This window comes from Cnephaeus nilssonii (genome assembly GCF_951640355.1).
Source record: "Cnephaeus nilssonii genome assembly, chromosome: 4".
Classification (NCBI taxonomy): domain Eukaryota; kingdom Metazoa; phylum Chordata; class Mammalia; order Chiroptera; family Vespertilionidae; genus Cnephaeus; species Cnephaeus nilssonii.
The window spans coordinates 90,352,717-90,368,683 of NC_137075.1; the positions used below are offsets into that span (position 1 = coordinate 90,352,717).

At 40.8% G+C, this 15,967-nt stretch overlaps 1 protein-coding gene across 8 annotated transcripts in view; it reads left to right on the forward strand.

Moving 5' to 3' along the window:
* The window catches only part of NRXN3 (neurexin 3), a gene marked incomplete at both ends in the record, with an annotated part of 1,469,510 nt that overhangs the window by 46,302 nt on the left and 1,407,241 nt on the right, over positions 1-15,967 (forward strand). For 7 of the 8 annotated variants that reach the window (XM_079767570.1, XM_079767583.1, XM_079767580.1 and 4 more), the window contains one exon: positions 2,929-2,958. In XM_079767570.1, the coding sequence (XP_079623696.1) occupies positions 2,929-2,958 (30 nt within the window). Of the gene's footprint in view, positions 1-2,928; positions 2,965-15,967 lie in introns of all 8 variants that reach the window. The other variant, XM_079767585.1, reaches the window with a different exon arrangement.

The window sequence follows — 15,967 nt, forward strand, 5'->3', positions numbered from 1 at the left end:
ACGGTTTGCTGACCACTGAGCTAGGGTATGACATCTAGATAGAAGATACTTAATTTGCTTTCTAATTTTTTTGCAATTATTTTTTTAAAAAAGTGTTTTAGGATAGAAAGGGGCTAGCAACAGAATTTTAGAAAAGACCTAGAGTCTCTAGAATTCTTGGTTTCCAGTTCTTAACTCCACAGCTATGAGGATAGGTTTGTACATGAGATGATACTGATGTAAAAACTCTTGAAAGTGGAATGAAATTCCCTTCTCAAAAAGCAAAATAAAACTCAAGCTGTGTTATGGTTACTCGGTTTCTCTGCTCCCTCATGCTGTTTCCCATATATTCCTGTTGTATATTCCTCTTCATGTTCTTTTTGCTTTCTTGCCTGCACCACCAGAGTTTTGACATCAGGATCCCTGATCTACATTCTTAGCCTAATATTTCTATTTAAGATTTTTATAAGTTGAAGAATATGAACATTTGATTCCAGTTGCAATGCTGCCACTACATATGTAGCTTAATAAAACCTGCTAAGTACATATTTGAATTTTAAAGACACAGGTGGTGGGTTATTTGCATTTTAAAAGGATTCTTCCTTTTGCAAAAGGATTCACTGCAGGGTTCCATTAAATATCCAATGCCTCTTTATTCAATACTGCATTTATTATACAATTTACTTTAACAAAATTTGAATTATATGCCACGTCAAGGGGTAGCTCTCAAGTTCTAGTAAGTATGGCAATAACTTGGGCAACCCATTTCACATTCAGATCTGTTCACCACCTCCTCCCTAAGATTCTGATTCATTAGATTTTTGGGTGAGGCCCAGATCTTCACTGTTAATAAGCATCCTCATGTGATTGATGAAGGTGGCTAGTAAAATACACTTTGGGAAATACTACTTTAAAGAAACACATTTGTAGCCCATAAATGGGGCCCCACTGTAGGAGCTTCTCCAGGGTTTTGAATGCTCTCTGACTACCAAGTGTCCTGCTTACTCTTCATTTGGTAAATTTTTGAAATATCTATTTGGGTCAGATAAAGACTAATCCACCACCTCTCTTCTGCTCACTCCTTCTCCCCGCTGCCAATCATCTTTACTCACAGGTACAAAATGTTTGTACTTTCATTTTTAAATTAAAAGAATATTAATCTCCCAGCTTTATTGAGATAAAATTAACATATTACACCATGTAAGTTTAAGGTATATATGCTGGTTTCATACATTTATAAATTGCAAACTGATTACCAACATAGCATTAGCTAACATCTCCATCCCATCCCATAATTATGATTTCTTTTTGTGGTGAGAACATTTAAGTTTCAAGTCTATAATACAGTATTCTTCTTCTTACATTTTTAACTCTCTGTTTTACTCTTAGGTATCTCCTTGAATCTTCCTTATTCTTATTTCTCAATGTTTACAACCTTCCTATGAATAGTCACCTACTGAATTCACATACCTATTCTGTTCCCCTTCACCTTTCTACATACTCCACCTGCCTTTCCCAGACCCTCCCTCTTAGTGCTCTTGGTCTAGATGCTGAAGGCGATGGCTTGCTCCAGAAATATCAGGCATTTTTAAAATGGTGGCTTCTGTCAAAGTTTCCCTTAGCCAAATCTAGGGCCCGTTGTTCTCTCTCTCTACTATCCCCTCCAAATAAAATACCAAAAAATATTTTTTTTACAAACAAAACAAATCATGAGAATGACTTGCTTTGGCATGATCCCATTCTTTCATGGATATTAATCCTAGGGCTTGAGAAATGAATGCCAGAAATATGCATTTAAAATATGGTTATAGTTTAATAAAATTTATTTAAAAAATAGACTCCATGACATTTATTGCATATGTATCCATCTATATATTTAATATACCATTGATCTTTAAAAAATCAGTTGCTTGACCCATATTTTGCCTCTGATTACTATTCTAAATTGCTACTAATCTCCAAAAACATTTAGAGATTTCCATATTTCAGAGATTTTTCTCCTTTATTAACTCATATATCCCTAAATTTCACTCTGGGTAAAGGTTCTCTGGGTGATCTGGATTTTGTCAAATATCTCCGGTAATAATAAAAGCCATGGAAGAGCAACTAACTGGTACAGTTGCTTATTGGTTGGAAATCTTTTCTTGTAATAGATTTATCAGAGCTTATACTTCCCTTGAAGTAATGAGCTCTTAACCTTGTTTGACTTCCATGAGAACATAGCCAGAGGTTGTGTTCTTTGTATTGGGATTGTGGTTCCCTCTTTAACCCATTCGGTGCTGGACTGTACCTCCCTGATCAAGGTGAGGGACTTTCCAGGAGAAGATGGTGGTGGAGAAGCAGAAGAGGGTGTGGCTGTCACTGAGCTAAGAAGAGGGCAATGGGGGGCATAAGAACATTGTTTTCTGTTGTCTATGCAGCTCTTGCAAGCAGGAACTCACTTGGTGTGTTCAGTTTTTATAGAAAAGAATACTGTATCTCAAATGAAAAAAAAAGTTGGATGGTTATCTCTGGATGGTGAGATTATAACTATTTTTTTTTTCTTTTCTGAATTTTTCAAAGTTTCTACAGTGACCATGTATTACTATTAAAAGTAATTTAAAAGAAAGAAACCTATTTTGCCTGGCGCCTGGAGTCTCTTTGCCAAGGGACCTCAGCGTTAATAGATTTATCTCAGATCCTGCCTATGGCAGGAAGCAGTGTGGGAGTTCTTGTGATGAGGCCCAGAGCAGCTCAGCAAACGGAAGCCTGTCTTAGGCTGCAGAGCCGGCCTTTCTGCCCCACAGCAGGAAGGCGGGCCTTAGTCCCTCTGCATGCTCTGAAGTGTGGGTGCCACTCCTCCCTCCACTCAAGAATTAAGAGAAGATTGCATTGCATTGCATTCGGAATTCTAACTTTGTCTTCTTTCTTTTTTCCTTCTTCCCCTCTCCAACTCCCCCTTTCCTCAAGGCCTCTCCCATCTCATGATGAGTGAACAAGGTAGGTGTGTTTTGCTTGTGGTGCTACAGCTGCCCCAATCGCTTGCCTTTGTGCCTTTGGCTGGTGGCTCGGACCCTCATCATCGCTGCAGGCCATTTGCTGCCTGCTCCTTCCATCCTGGGCCAGGCTGGCGGCAGAGCCCCTTGTGGTAGGGGCACCTTTTCCAATGCATCGTGGTTTCCCCACCCCCATTGTCTCCTTGGCTTTGCCATTCTGCACATTTGTCATTGGGGCGCTGGCCCTGCAGGGCTGCCTCTGAGAGGGAAGCATGAAACAAGGCATGACGGTGTCGGTAATGGGGGTGAATGAAGCTAATTTCAGAGCAGCAGAGCGGTTAACTTCCTCCTGCTCCTCCCCACGCCCCATGGTGGGGTTAGGGGAGAGGAGCTGGGCTTCTCCCAGAATTCCACTCTGAGGAAGGTTTGCTTTCTGCCTTCCCTCCATCCCCACTGCCCTTTGTAATGACTTTCAGCCCCTCGTGGTGAAAGGCAGCCCTTGGGGGTTGACTGTTTTCAGTTTTGTATAAAAGCAAAAACCACCAAGAGAACATGCTAATGTCCTCGTGGCAGGATTCTAACTCATTATACACCCTGAAGAAAACTGCATATAAAGATCTGTGAATTCAGCATCTGCAACGTAAAATATTCAAATATGCAGGGAATGAACTGTGCAGGAAATTCAGCTCAGCTAAGCACAGGGTGGGCTGTGAATGAAGCCTTTTTCTCCTAAATAAAAATTTTCCACATTATCAGCCTAAATCAGGATTTGAGAACTAAGCCTACTTAAAATTGTCTTTTCCTTCGCTGTTCAATTGCTACTATTGTGTTCCTTCTGAAACTTGGGATGATTGCAAGATTGGGCTACCTGCCTTGCCCTGACACAGAAAGGCTGTACTTTAATCTCTCTTCTGTTTTTTCTCCCCAAAATACACATGGGGCTCAGTGCCCATTTTGGAGGACCAAAGAAAAGGGGAAGGAAGGGTGCTTCCTTGTTCTGTTTTTCTTCATCTTTTGACAGTTGGGACAGCACTGAAGAGCTTCTCCACCTCTCCTCCCACCCCTACTCCCTTACATTGGATATATCGGATAGTGCTGCCACAAAGGGGAGTCTGATCAGATCAAGGAACCACCCAGGGCTGAGAAAAAAATTTATGGTGTCCAGGTAGCTGCGGAGGTGGGCAGTGAAGGGCATCCTAAATGATAAGGCAGGTTGAGAAGAAAGCACATTTTCCCAATAGAAGTGCATCCTCCAGACCTGAGCCAAGATCCATGATGTGGACTCCTGACTTTTCAATGAAGACACTGATATAGAGCAGGTGTCAAAGAGCAGAGCTGGAGGGAGGAGGTCATGTGAATTTTCAGGTGTTACATGGAGCTCTGGAAGAGGATGGGATGAAGCCTCTCTATTCTTGTAGGTGACGTTATCTGCCTATAAGGCAAAGTTATCGACTAGTAGCAGGTCACTATGAAATGGGTATGAGTGGGGGATGCTCTGAAGTTGACCTAGTGGCTAGGCAGTTTGAGAAAGTTAAGCACAACTCTACCAAGTGGGTGGATCTGAGCTCTATGAATTGCTGGAATCCTCTGGCCCAATTTTGATAAGTTACACTAGAAAAAGCAGACCCCCAGAGTCCTGATGAGAAGACCCCCTTTTATATTCTCTCACAGCTGATCCCAGATGCCCTTTAGGGGTCCTCCCAGCTTTTATAGTGGCTTAGAGTCTGAGTGCATCTTATGGCTGATGCCATAGGATGGAGTATAGGCAGATGGGACAGGCTGGTGGGGACTTCTTTAACCTTAGTTAGGCTTGTTTCAGACCCACTAATGTAGCACAGGTATTTTGGAGGGCTAACTCCCAACGATGGTATGAAAAGCATGTGGAGAACCTCTTTTGCAAACCTTGCCCGATTTCCATTCACTATTGAGCTTCTCTTGGGCACCAGATTGATGTGTGCATGAATAAAGAACTCAGGCCCACCCATGTGTACATAGTCTGGGGGTTAAGGCAGGTATCTTCTAGAAAAAGATCCTTTAGGCAGTAAAATAGTGACAAACACGCATATTGTGAATTCCTCTTTAGAAAGGTTTTCACGAAAGGAAGCAGAATTCTTCTGGGTGGGCAGTGCCACTGAGATTTTAAGTTGCAATTTGGCAATTTAATCTGCTTTTTAGAAGGTCTTTTAACTACTTTCCTTCTCCTCTCATTTCCCCCCCCCATTTCCCAGTCTCTTGTCTGTGCTCGCCCTGTGATGGTTAACTAAGAAACCAATTCTACTTCCCGCCAATACTCCTTTCCTTGTCCTTGCCCTTATCCCTTCAACATGAAAGAGATTTCTGTATGGTACCCTTGGAATCTCCAGACTTTGTTTTTGATGTACATAAATATGTGTGGAAATACTGACATATGTTGTGTATGCAACCTCCATACATGTATGTTACACTCTTGATCCTCATGATTCCTGTTAATGTTGGGAAAATACAGCAGAACTCAGCTTCTCTGAGACTTTCCCTAGCCAATTTTAGATTGGTTAATTGTGTGCGATTTCACATACATGTGGCAGGTGATTTCACATACATGTGGCTGTGCAGTGCTTGTGCATGCAAACGTGGTCCTGTTTCCAAGGATGGGACAAGGGATACTAATGGGAGAAAGCTTAAACATGCCGCAGATGGAAGCAGGTCCCACTGTTATGGCTTGTTTAAGCTTCACATTGTGGATTTGTTTTGTGCTGCCTTCTCAGAATGTTGTGCTGTTGCTGTTAATGTTGTGGGGTTTTGTTATGTGTATTACATTTCTTTGTGTTGTTTGCAGTGTCCTGATGTTTTACTCTCCCTGCTCTCTCTCTTTCTCTCTCTTGCCTCCTCCATGGTGGATACCATGCTTCCTCTACTTAATTGGACCTTCCACTTCATTTCTGTAGGTAGAAGTAAAGGTAGTGATCATTTTATTTTTATCATTATAATAATCAATCTGCCTTGTGAAATATTCATGTATCCAAGGGGAATTGTTGATTCTGATGAATATGGTCCAGATGATAACTTAATGCTTTTAACAACAACTAAAAAAAAAAAAGCAAACAAACAAAAATACTAAAGCCAATGCTATCATTTCCCTTCAGTGCACTTCATGTTGATGGTTGCGACGGTTCCCAGTTGGCCCAATTCCTGCTAAATCCAGGAGCCATATCCATTATGGCATCCTGGTTCTCAAAGGAATGGGGGACTCTGAAAGTGGTTGTGCAGTGTGAGGAAGACATAGTCTACTTAATGCAGAATATTTTATTACCCCTCCCAATAAACGTAATGGAGGGAATAGGGAGACGTGAAATGATGTACCATTGTTTCCATTACTGCTTAATTTGGGGATAACATCAGTGAGGGAAGGATGCTACATAAGAAAGGGAAGCGGGTTGGTGAATAGCTTGAAATATTATCTAATGTAAAATCCGGGGATACTTATTTTTTGCCTGTATTTGGGGAGTGGAAATTTACTAATGGGGGTGATGGGCTAAGATTGGTGGGACTGAGATTGTAGAAGAACACAGGAGAGGCAATGCATCATAAGGAGAAAGAGATAATACTGAATTTGAACTCACAGAGCCCACCTTTTGCAAGGTAGGTGGTGTGTGTGTGTGTGTGTGTGTGTGTGTGTGTGTGTGTGTGTGTGTTTGATGGGGAAGAAAGGAGAGGCGCTGAGAAGGCGGGCTGCTCCAGTGCCCTTTCAGCACTTCCTACCTTGGGTAGCACGGCTCACTCATCCATTCTTAATCAAAGCTGTCAGAGACCTGAGCCCAGAGCACCTGGATCGCCAGCTCAAATTGGATTAGCTTTTCAGGAGTGAAGGGAGAAGTTAATTGATACATTATAAATATGTATCTGCATTGGTTCACCCCTCTTCCTGTCCAACTCTGCAGCCCCCGCGTCTGCGAAGCTGGGTGCTCCTGCTTTCTGCCGAGATTGGCTGATAGGAGAAGTAGGAAATGTGAATTCTGGCATGAGGATGTTGAAGAAAGAGAGGTTGACAGGTTATTGAACATGTTGATTTGATGACTAGTCTGTGGACTGGCCATCTCTTATTTGAGTTTCCTGCTTTTGTGGACTTTTTTTAAAGTTACATATGGTTACCTCGGAAGCAGCTCAGTCCTTTCACTTTGGGTTAGTTGACTGACTGCTCTTTTTATGTGAATCATGGCTGTGTTCATTCTCAGAAATCTGTTGTGGGGACTCTTTCTAGCCCCAGCTTGAGCTTGGTACCTTTTGAAAGGAGGTGAGAAAGGGGGATGAGGAAGAGCAATAATGATTGAAAGGGTGTATCTGGCTGTAACCTCCACTTCTCTACTCTGCTCAACCCGAGGCTGCCAGGATGTCCTCATAGGCAAAGCAACCTCATTTGCCCAGGACTCAACCTTTCTGAAGCTCATGGAGCTGTGTCACCTGTTCCTCCTCCCATGGCTTCTCTGAGACCATATCCCTTCCTCCTCCCCCACTCCGCCTGTCTCTCTCCTTTTATTTCCCTAATCACCTAAAACATCCCATAAGATAGATGTATTTCATGGTTTTAGGCTTTGCACATGGGGATCTTATTTACTTTCTCTGGCCACTGTTACTGACCCTGATTATTTCCCATGTGCCGTTCATTGTGCCATGTCACACCGAATCCTTACAACCATTTTATGAGGTAGATGATGGCATTAGCCTTGCTTTATGGATAAGTAGAACAAGGCGGAGAGAGGTTAATAAATGAAGTCAGACAGCTAAAAAGTGGAAAAGAAACCCAGAATCTGAGCCTCTAACCACACTATATGGCCTCTCTTGGACCCAGGGATGACCTTGGGTCATCCTTTAAGACCCAAGCCTCCTAAGTCCGCCAGACTTTGTGCTTCTGTTATAAAGTACCTATGCTAAGCTGCCTTGAAACAGAATTACTCATGTGTTTCAGTCACCCCCACCTTCCTAAAGGACAGAGGCTGAGTCTTAGCCATCTCTGTCACCCACACCACCTTTAGATCAGTACTTTGTCCAGAGTTGTATACCAACCTCTGCCTCTTGCTGCTACCCTTATCACCCCAACCAACTGAGCAAAGGAGCCCCCAGGGGTCATGGAGTGAGGCCATATGTTCTAGCTCCAGTCCCCTCTTCCACCCAGGCCTTGCTTGGCCTGGGTGTACAAGTGATAGAGAGAAGTGGTTGCTGATTACCCCAGAATAAAAGTGGGAAAGGTCTTTGGATTTATTCTTAGCAGCTTGTCAGAGAAAAGAGTGCCTCAGATTTTGTCATTGTTTAAAGCTATCATGAAGCAATAAACTTGTATTGGGAAGAATTGTGAAATTCATAGCATATTTAGGCTACAATGATAAGCACCACATTGACAAGACCATTGGGTTGCATTGAGCCAAAACCAAATGTGGCTTTACCACAAGTGGCTGACCAAAGGAGTTATTCAGCAGCCAGCTGTGGTCAGCTTTTTTTTTTAATCTGATTTTTTTTCAGCCTGTGTTTAAGTGTCTAGAGTGTGTTTTGACCTCCCTGCCCCTTTTCTTGTTAATTTGGGGATTGCCCATTCTGGGTTGGGTTACCAAATAATTTCCCTTGAAACTGAACTTGGAGTAGGTGTTGAAGACTTCAGGGACCTAATAGGTATCATCAAGAAGCAGATCCCATCCTAAGAAAAATCCTAGTGTAAGAGAAACAATAGGGAGTAGTGGGAACTGTGGCAAAGTGGACATCAGAAAGCCTGTCAAAGGCAGCAGCAGCCTCTACTCTGCTCCAGCTGATTGCTGCCATGAAAGAATGCATGCCCAGTGTCACCAGGTCCTCAAGAGAAGCCCAGAATTGGATTTTAAAAATAAAAATGTCAGCTCATGGCATCTTTCTGTCTCTGTATGAATATGTAAATACACACATGCGCACATAAATGCATGCACAAGGCACGCACACACACACAAATGGTTTGGCCCATGAACCACAAGTTTTTGCCGTTTGGCTTGAGGAGAAGGGCGATGTAAAATATTCCTCCAAGATTTCTGGCTGAATGTCAATGGTGGGAGGTAGTCACTGGTGCATGCTTGATTAATTTTCTCTTTGCTCATAGAAGTGGTCAGGGCACCAGGAATCTGTCCTGTCTTTGGCATTAATGCCAGGGAGTCCGATCCATGTGTTGGGTGAAAGATTTTTAAAGCAAGGGAAGGTATGAGAATGTTGACAATGACCAGCAAGAGAAGTAACTGACAACAACTGCCAAGAACTGGCACTATTTTTGAGTGGTAAGGGTGGCTGGGGGTATTTAACTCTTTTTTCTTTTGCTCAACAGAACTCTATTTACTGGACTAGTTAGTGTTGAACCTGAGATCTCCTTTAATCCTTCAGAATTTAGAAACCCCTTCTGATTTATTTATTATAGTTTTCCCCATGTGGATTTGACTATTGGCTGTCCAATACTGAACTAGTCAAAATTGGCCATATGGGAAAGAGATAATCAAGCTACATGAACTTGAACATGATTTCACGTAGATTGTATTTTGCTGGTAATGACATTTAAAAAGTTGATTTGAGGAGTTGAACCCTCTCTTGTCCCTGCTAGCACTTGAGAGCCCTGCAAATAAGTTACTGCTTTGATAGCCAACTGTTTATGCAAATTAGTAAAGGCAATGCCAGTTACTAATTATGAAAATAAACTCATCTGTGCTCTATAAATATCCAATTATAATGAAATAGGGGCAATATTACATCTCCATCTCTTGCCTCATCTGTTTTTCACCCACCACTGATTTGTCCTCTTGACAATGAATAAATTCACTTTGTTTCTTAAAGAAGCCCATTTTCCATGTTTTTTCCCCCCTCCTTCTAATGTTTTGAAAGTCTGCAGGGGGAAAATAGATTTATTTTAAAGATAAGTATAATTGCCCGATTTTAGCAACTCTGTGTTTCTGACAGTGATGTTTCTAAAACGGTGCTTAAAAAATATGAAAAGTGTTCTTTCTCCTTTTCCTTGTTTAGAAATTTTTATTGGACACCAAAGACATGTTTTTTAGAACAGTTGTTTCTTAGAACATTTTTTTTTAAATGTGTGAATGTGAAGAGTAGATTTATTAATAAAATGCACTATGGATCAATGGATGTTTCAATTAAATTCTAGTTGATAATACATAAAGGAAAGCATTTCTCAGATTTCTAAGTACCATATTTATCTCCAATGCAATTATCATTTGGATTTATTGATTACACACAGATTATATATATATATATATATATATGTATATATATATATATATATATATATATACTTTCTTCTCAAGGGTGAATAGTGATCTACTTGCACAGACTCTTAAAGGAGCTATACTTTTCAACTGTAGATTTCTATGTACACATATAAATTTTGATAGCACCTACAGGTAAAGGATGTTTTGGTTTAAATTGTATTATCCTTATGACACATCTCATTTATAAAGAATTGAAAACATTATCACGGTGGAAAAGTATTTACTAGGAGAACAAGCCAAGTGTATTTCCTTATGTGCTGAGGCTTGTTTACACCATGGTCTGCTTCTCAGGTATGCAGGACAGTGGATGTGTATCTGGGTATAGGTACAGTTTGTCCAAATACATATTCATAAGTTTACACTGGTTGAGTATGTTTTCACGTGTGGCTTCCATCTGTAGTGTCCTGGAAATAATACATTCTGGGGTGATATGCATTTGAATTCAGCAGACCATCGGCTTTCACATTAGAAAACAATGTTTATTCTGCACTGAACAAATATTGACAGAGAGCCAAGCGCTAGGTGTTCAGGACACAGGCTGACCAAGCCATGATGAACCGGCCTTCTAACACCTTGCTGACAGTTTAAAGGAATCTGGCAATGGCTTTCAAATAGCACTAGCCACCTCTTCTTCTAACGTCTCAGCTAAGTTCTGTTTTCAACTTATTAGTATGTATGCAGTTTTAAAATTAATTGTATTAATTTATTTTAAAGAGAAACTATCAGGTAATAATTCAATTAGTCAAATCACCCACCCTTTCAATTCTCAGAATCGGAAAAGAGAATATGCTTTGTGTGTGAACACGCAGGGAAGTTTTCATTTATTTGTTCATTTATTTGTTTGTTTATTGAGGGCTAACACACACTGTGTAAAGTGTATAAAATCCACACACATAAGCGGGCAGCTTAAAGATTTGTAACCTATATACACCCATCCATACAGATTGAGGTATGCAGTGTACCCATCACCCCCATGAGGTTCTGCCATGCCCCTTTCTGTCATTTATTTTTAATAAATACCGTATTTTCCGGCGTATAAGACGACTGGGCGTACAGAAGATTTTCCTGGGTTAAAAAGTCGTCTTATACGCCGGAAAATACGGTACATTTATTCTCCCCACTCCCTACAAAATGGTGTGTTTCCATGTAGTAATCAGCAGGCAGACACCAGATCAGTTTCATTTTCAGTGATAGGATTAACTTCAAGAGAGACAGAAGCATTGTAGGGTCCATTGTGTGTGCATAGAGGCAAAAATTTTGCCCTTTGGTGCAGTGTACCTTGGCCCTGTTTTTGAAGATGTTCAGGTTTCCCTCTGCACAAAGAGAATACCTAATTGATATCATTGGGTTTCTCTCTCTTTTTTTCCTAAGGCATTTAGTGGCAAGTAGAACAGCAGAAGTAGAAAAGACCATATGCTTTGTAAAAAGCCAGACTAATAACACTCTCTGATGGACGTCTGATTTTAAAAGTGCCGCATCTTTCATTAAAATTTACATGCAAAGTAAGGGCAGGCGTGGTGACATGAAAGCTAATGCAACTTCCACATCTTGACATAATAACAATCACAAGAAACCGGAGATCCCAGATGGCAGCTTGGCCTTTGCCATTCTTTTAATAAGCTACTAAACTGCTAATTATTTCACTCTTTTGGGCAAGTTAATTTACTGTTGACTCTTAAAGAGATACTGCTCTTTTTCACCACACGCCATAAAAAACAGAGCCCTTTCACCTGGAGCTGTGACAAGTGCCTCTGTGCAGGTTGGAAGCGTTCCAGCCGATTGTAACAATGACAGCAAGTATTGGGGTGGAACATGTTGCTTAGTAAACAGTGGGGTTTTTTGTGTGTGTGTCGATTTTTTGACTATAGGAAAATTTAAAAAATTCTTTTGACTTCGGATCCTGTGTGTGTGTGTGTGTGTGTGTGTGTGTGTGTGTGTGTAAGAGCAATAGATCAATACAGGGAGAAGATTTGAAATTTGGAGCCTATTTAAGAGTGAAAGAACAGCTGCCTTTGAAATGGTTGCTAATTTGGACAATTAATGCTGTTTTGTGAGTGTGTTATTTTCTCTGATCGCGGTTACGAGGGATGATGGCGTGTAATAGCTCGTTTCCTAGGCTTTATGGTAATGTAGCATAGTAAAGACCCCAGGGCTGGAAGAGAACCAGGTCCCGTGTTGTGGAGCCCTTTTAGGTGAAAGCCTGCTTTTTTCCTGTACTTTGACTTCCTCGGGATGATTTTATATTTTAGCACAGACACAGATTATAAACGAGGGATGTGCAAGTGGGCTTGGATGCATCAGGAGTGGGTGTTGGGAAAAGAACCTTGTTTGCAATGAGCTGACTGACAATCAAAATATTTACTTAAAGATAAGCTAATGACTCTGCCTTGCAAATGACTGCAGATCCATTACTGAAATGAGAGTCAATACTTTGTCTTGATACTATCCAAAAATAAATGGAAAACCTCAAATACTAGTGTGTATGTGTGTGTGCATTACACTTCTCCCAGGACAAGATACAATGTGTATCAAACAACAAAGGTAGGAAAAGCTCTGGACCCATTTTCTTGAAATATTTAAACTGAACTTAGTGTTGCTACTGTGATCAGTTGCTCCTAGATGTTGCTGTTAAGAGTTACTAAATGGCTTAAAACATGCATTGAAAAACACATTCTCCAATTTTTGGTGGTATCTCTGAACATGAAATTGATAATGTGAGTTTTGTAGTTCAGTGTCATATCTTGTGTGCTATACAGTTGATGGGAGGACTGTGGAACTCAAATACTAACCATTTACTTATTATTCAAGTCTAGAGGAACTGGAGAGGTTTTTAATATTATATTGCTTTAAAACTAATGTATCATCTGGTTTCAAAATGGCCCCAAGGAAAAATATAAATGAGGGTGAATTTAGAGAAGTTTATCATCTTTCAGAATCTGATATTATATAGCATGTTCAGCCAGATTGCCGTCTTCTGAATGAATTTTGAGAAATGCTAATAATGTTTCAAGAAAAAAAAAAGTACTGGGTAAAGTAAGTCCTCAAAACACACATTTAAAACAAATTAAACAGGTTTTTAAACCATAGGACCATTCAGAGCCTTTGTTATGACAATGCAAATCATGAATCTCTAAGAAAGAAAATGTAGTTTTCAAAGTTACCCAAATTTATTTCATGTGAACCCCCCCCCCCCTCCCTGCTTTTTTTTTTTTTTTTTTTTTGTGTGTGTGTGTGTGAGTGTACTTTACATCTTGGATGAGAATAACTGGAATTAAAACTAGTGTTCAGTTGAGAGATTTTGGACAAGATAATTCTGAAGTCTTCTCCAAGTCCAATATAAGTTGTAATGTCAGTAGAATTTGAAAGAGGCTTTTGGATTGCCTTCACTCAAGAATCCTTTTAATTACATTTTCTGTGTTGATTGGGAGTAGTTTTTTAGATGGGTTAGTTTCAATGGGGAAATTACTGCTTCCTGGTAAAATGGGTAACACAGATGTTAAAGGAACTGCAGTTTTAAAGACACTAGTCTTGTTGAAACACTTCCAGTTTGTATTACCTAAGTACTTAAACGGATATCCCATAGAGTGTATGCAAGCAATGCTTGGGAAAATGGCCTGTGGAACTCTAGGAAAAGCTGATCTCAGCTGATCTCAGCTGAAGACGAGAAAAGCACTAGGAACTTTAAGTCTTATTTGCTTAGAATTTGAGAGCAGCCATTGTGATCACTCCTCCACTGTCTGCCTAAGGGCATTCATTCTATCGCTCCAGGGGTTTGGCTCTCACTGGCTTTTCTTCCGGACCCGTGAACATGTAGGTGAAATAAATTCCTCCTGGAAAGAATTACTTGTGCTTTGTTTAGAAATCATTGGCTCAGCTGAGGATTTTGTGGGCTCTCTCTTTGCAAGGCCGAGGACTTTGTCCTATTTATGTGCTGTTCATTCAGTATGAAGTGGTGGCCATTGATCCATCCGTAGTAGACCATTTGCTTGGGGCTATTAATCTGGTCTCTGGAGATGTAGTTTGCTGAGCCAGCCATACTCTCCCTCATTTTCCCAAGTGACCAATAACGGTCATTTACAAAGGCCTTGGCCAGAATTGTTACGGGTGAGGTTCCGAGTTCTAAAGGAATTGATGCATGTGGCAATTGAGCCTGGAAAACCAGATATCCAGGTGTGAATTACTCAAATGCAGGGTCAGAGTTGGGGAATAATTAGAGCGCAGAGATAAATGTCAGAAGAGGTCGTTCAGGGTGCATGGTGGATGGAAGCACTGATAATAGTGCCTGACACTTGCAAGCATTGTAACCGTGTTCAGCCTCGTTATCCTAGAAGGTAAAATGGGAACAGTAATACTACCCACTTCGCAGGGCTACTGGGAGGAACCATCGGGACAACGTATATGGAAGGCTCATGCTAGAACTTGGATCTATTATAAAGAAACATTAGTTATCATCATCACAAATACATCTTGTCAATATTACCAGAGGTATGGGAACTTTGAACAAAGTAACCCTTTTGGCTTTCCATGTCTTTTACCTGTACTAGTAAAATGCCTACATGGTAGGTTTGTCTGGGCAATAATTGATATCATGCTGGTGAATGTGCTGTGCAAATTAAAATGGCACAATATGACGCTAAGGAATTAGTGGTCCATGAGAATATAAGGTCCGTAAAATCACGGGCGACATCTGTGTTATTCACCATGGTATCCCCAGTGCCTATAACAGTGCCTGCCTCAGAGTGGAAATGGCTCAGTACATGCTTGTTGAATGGGCACTAGGACTCACTGAGCCAATAACTCTTAGTGGAGTTCAGTAACACTGACAGCCCAAGCCTCCCCGAAATCCCATTATACTTTGAGCAGAAAGGCTTTAGGCACCTCCATTGCAAGAGGGAACAATTGGCCTCTTCCCTCAGAGCCTCCCACAATAACCAAAAGTAATCCTGATAAAACCTGTTTGTTCTTTGGGTCTTTGATGGATGTCTTTGCTCTTTTTGTGTGCACAAAGAGCTCTGGGATTTCCTTATATTACTTGATGAAACTATATGAACCATGCAGACAACACAAATATTGAACTCAGAATTCTGTTTTAAGAAGTGCTGATTTGCTTCCCCCAACCTTAGAAGTATATAATTGAAGAGCTCAAAGAGAACTTAGAATTCAATTAGTCCAGGGGTGGGGAATGTCCAGCCCGTGGGCAGTATAAGGCCTACAAAATCATTTGGCCTGGCCCTGCCAAGGCATTAGGGATGAGTTAATTCAATGTTTGACCAAATAGAGCAGGCTAATTTTTTAGTTGATAATTTTATATGGCCCGAGAATGATGTTGTAAATAACCAAATGGCTCTTGGCAGAAGAAAGGTTCCCACCCCTGCTTTAGTCCCTCCCACAGTAACTTTGTGGATGACAAAACCTATGAGAGTGCATAAGTGCAGTGTTTATTGCTACACTGATAATACATAGCGATATTGGGATTGGACCCAAACCTTCTAATGCTCCTTTCTTTCCCCTCCCACCAAGTTGCCTCTAAGATGCAACGAAGTTGCCTCAGTCATCTTCACCGGGAGAGTAGCATTTGTTACAGGCTGCTGAGATCATTATGGAAATATTCTGGAAGTATCAGAGTTCTGGAAATATCAGAGTTCAAGCATTTGAAACAAAGTTGTCTCTTAAATAACCTGACTGCCCCGAGAAACTGATCCAACCCCAGCTTTGAAATTGTCAGTCAGTTCCACTGACTTTCAGGATTGG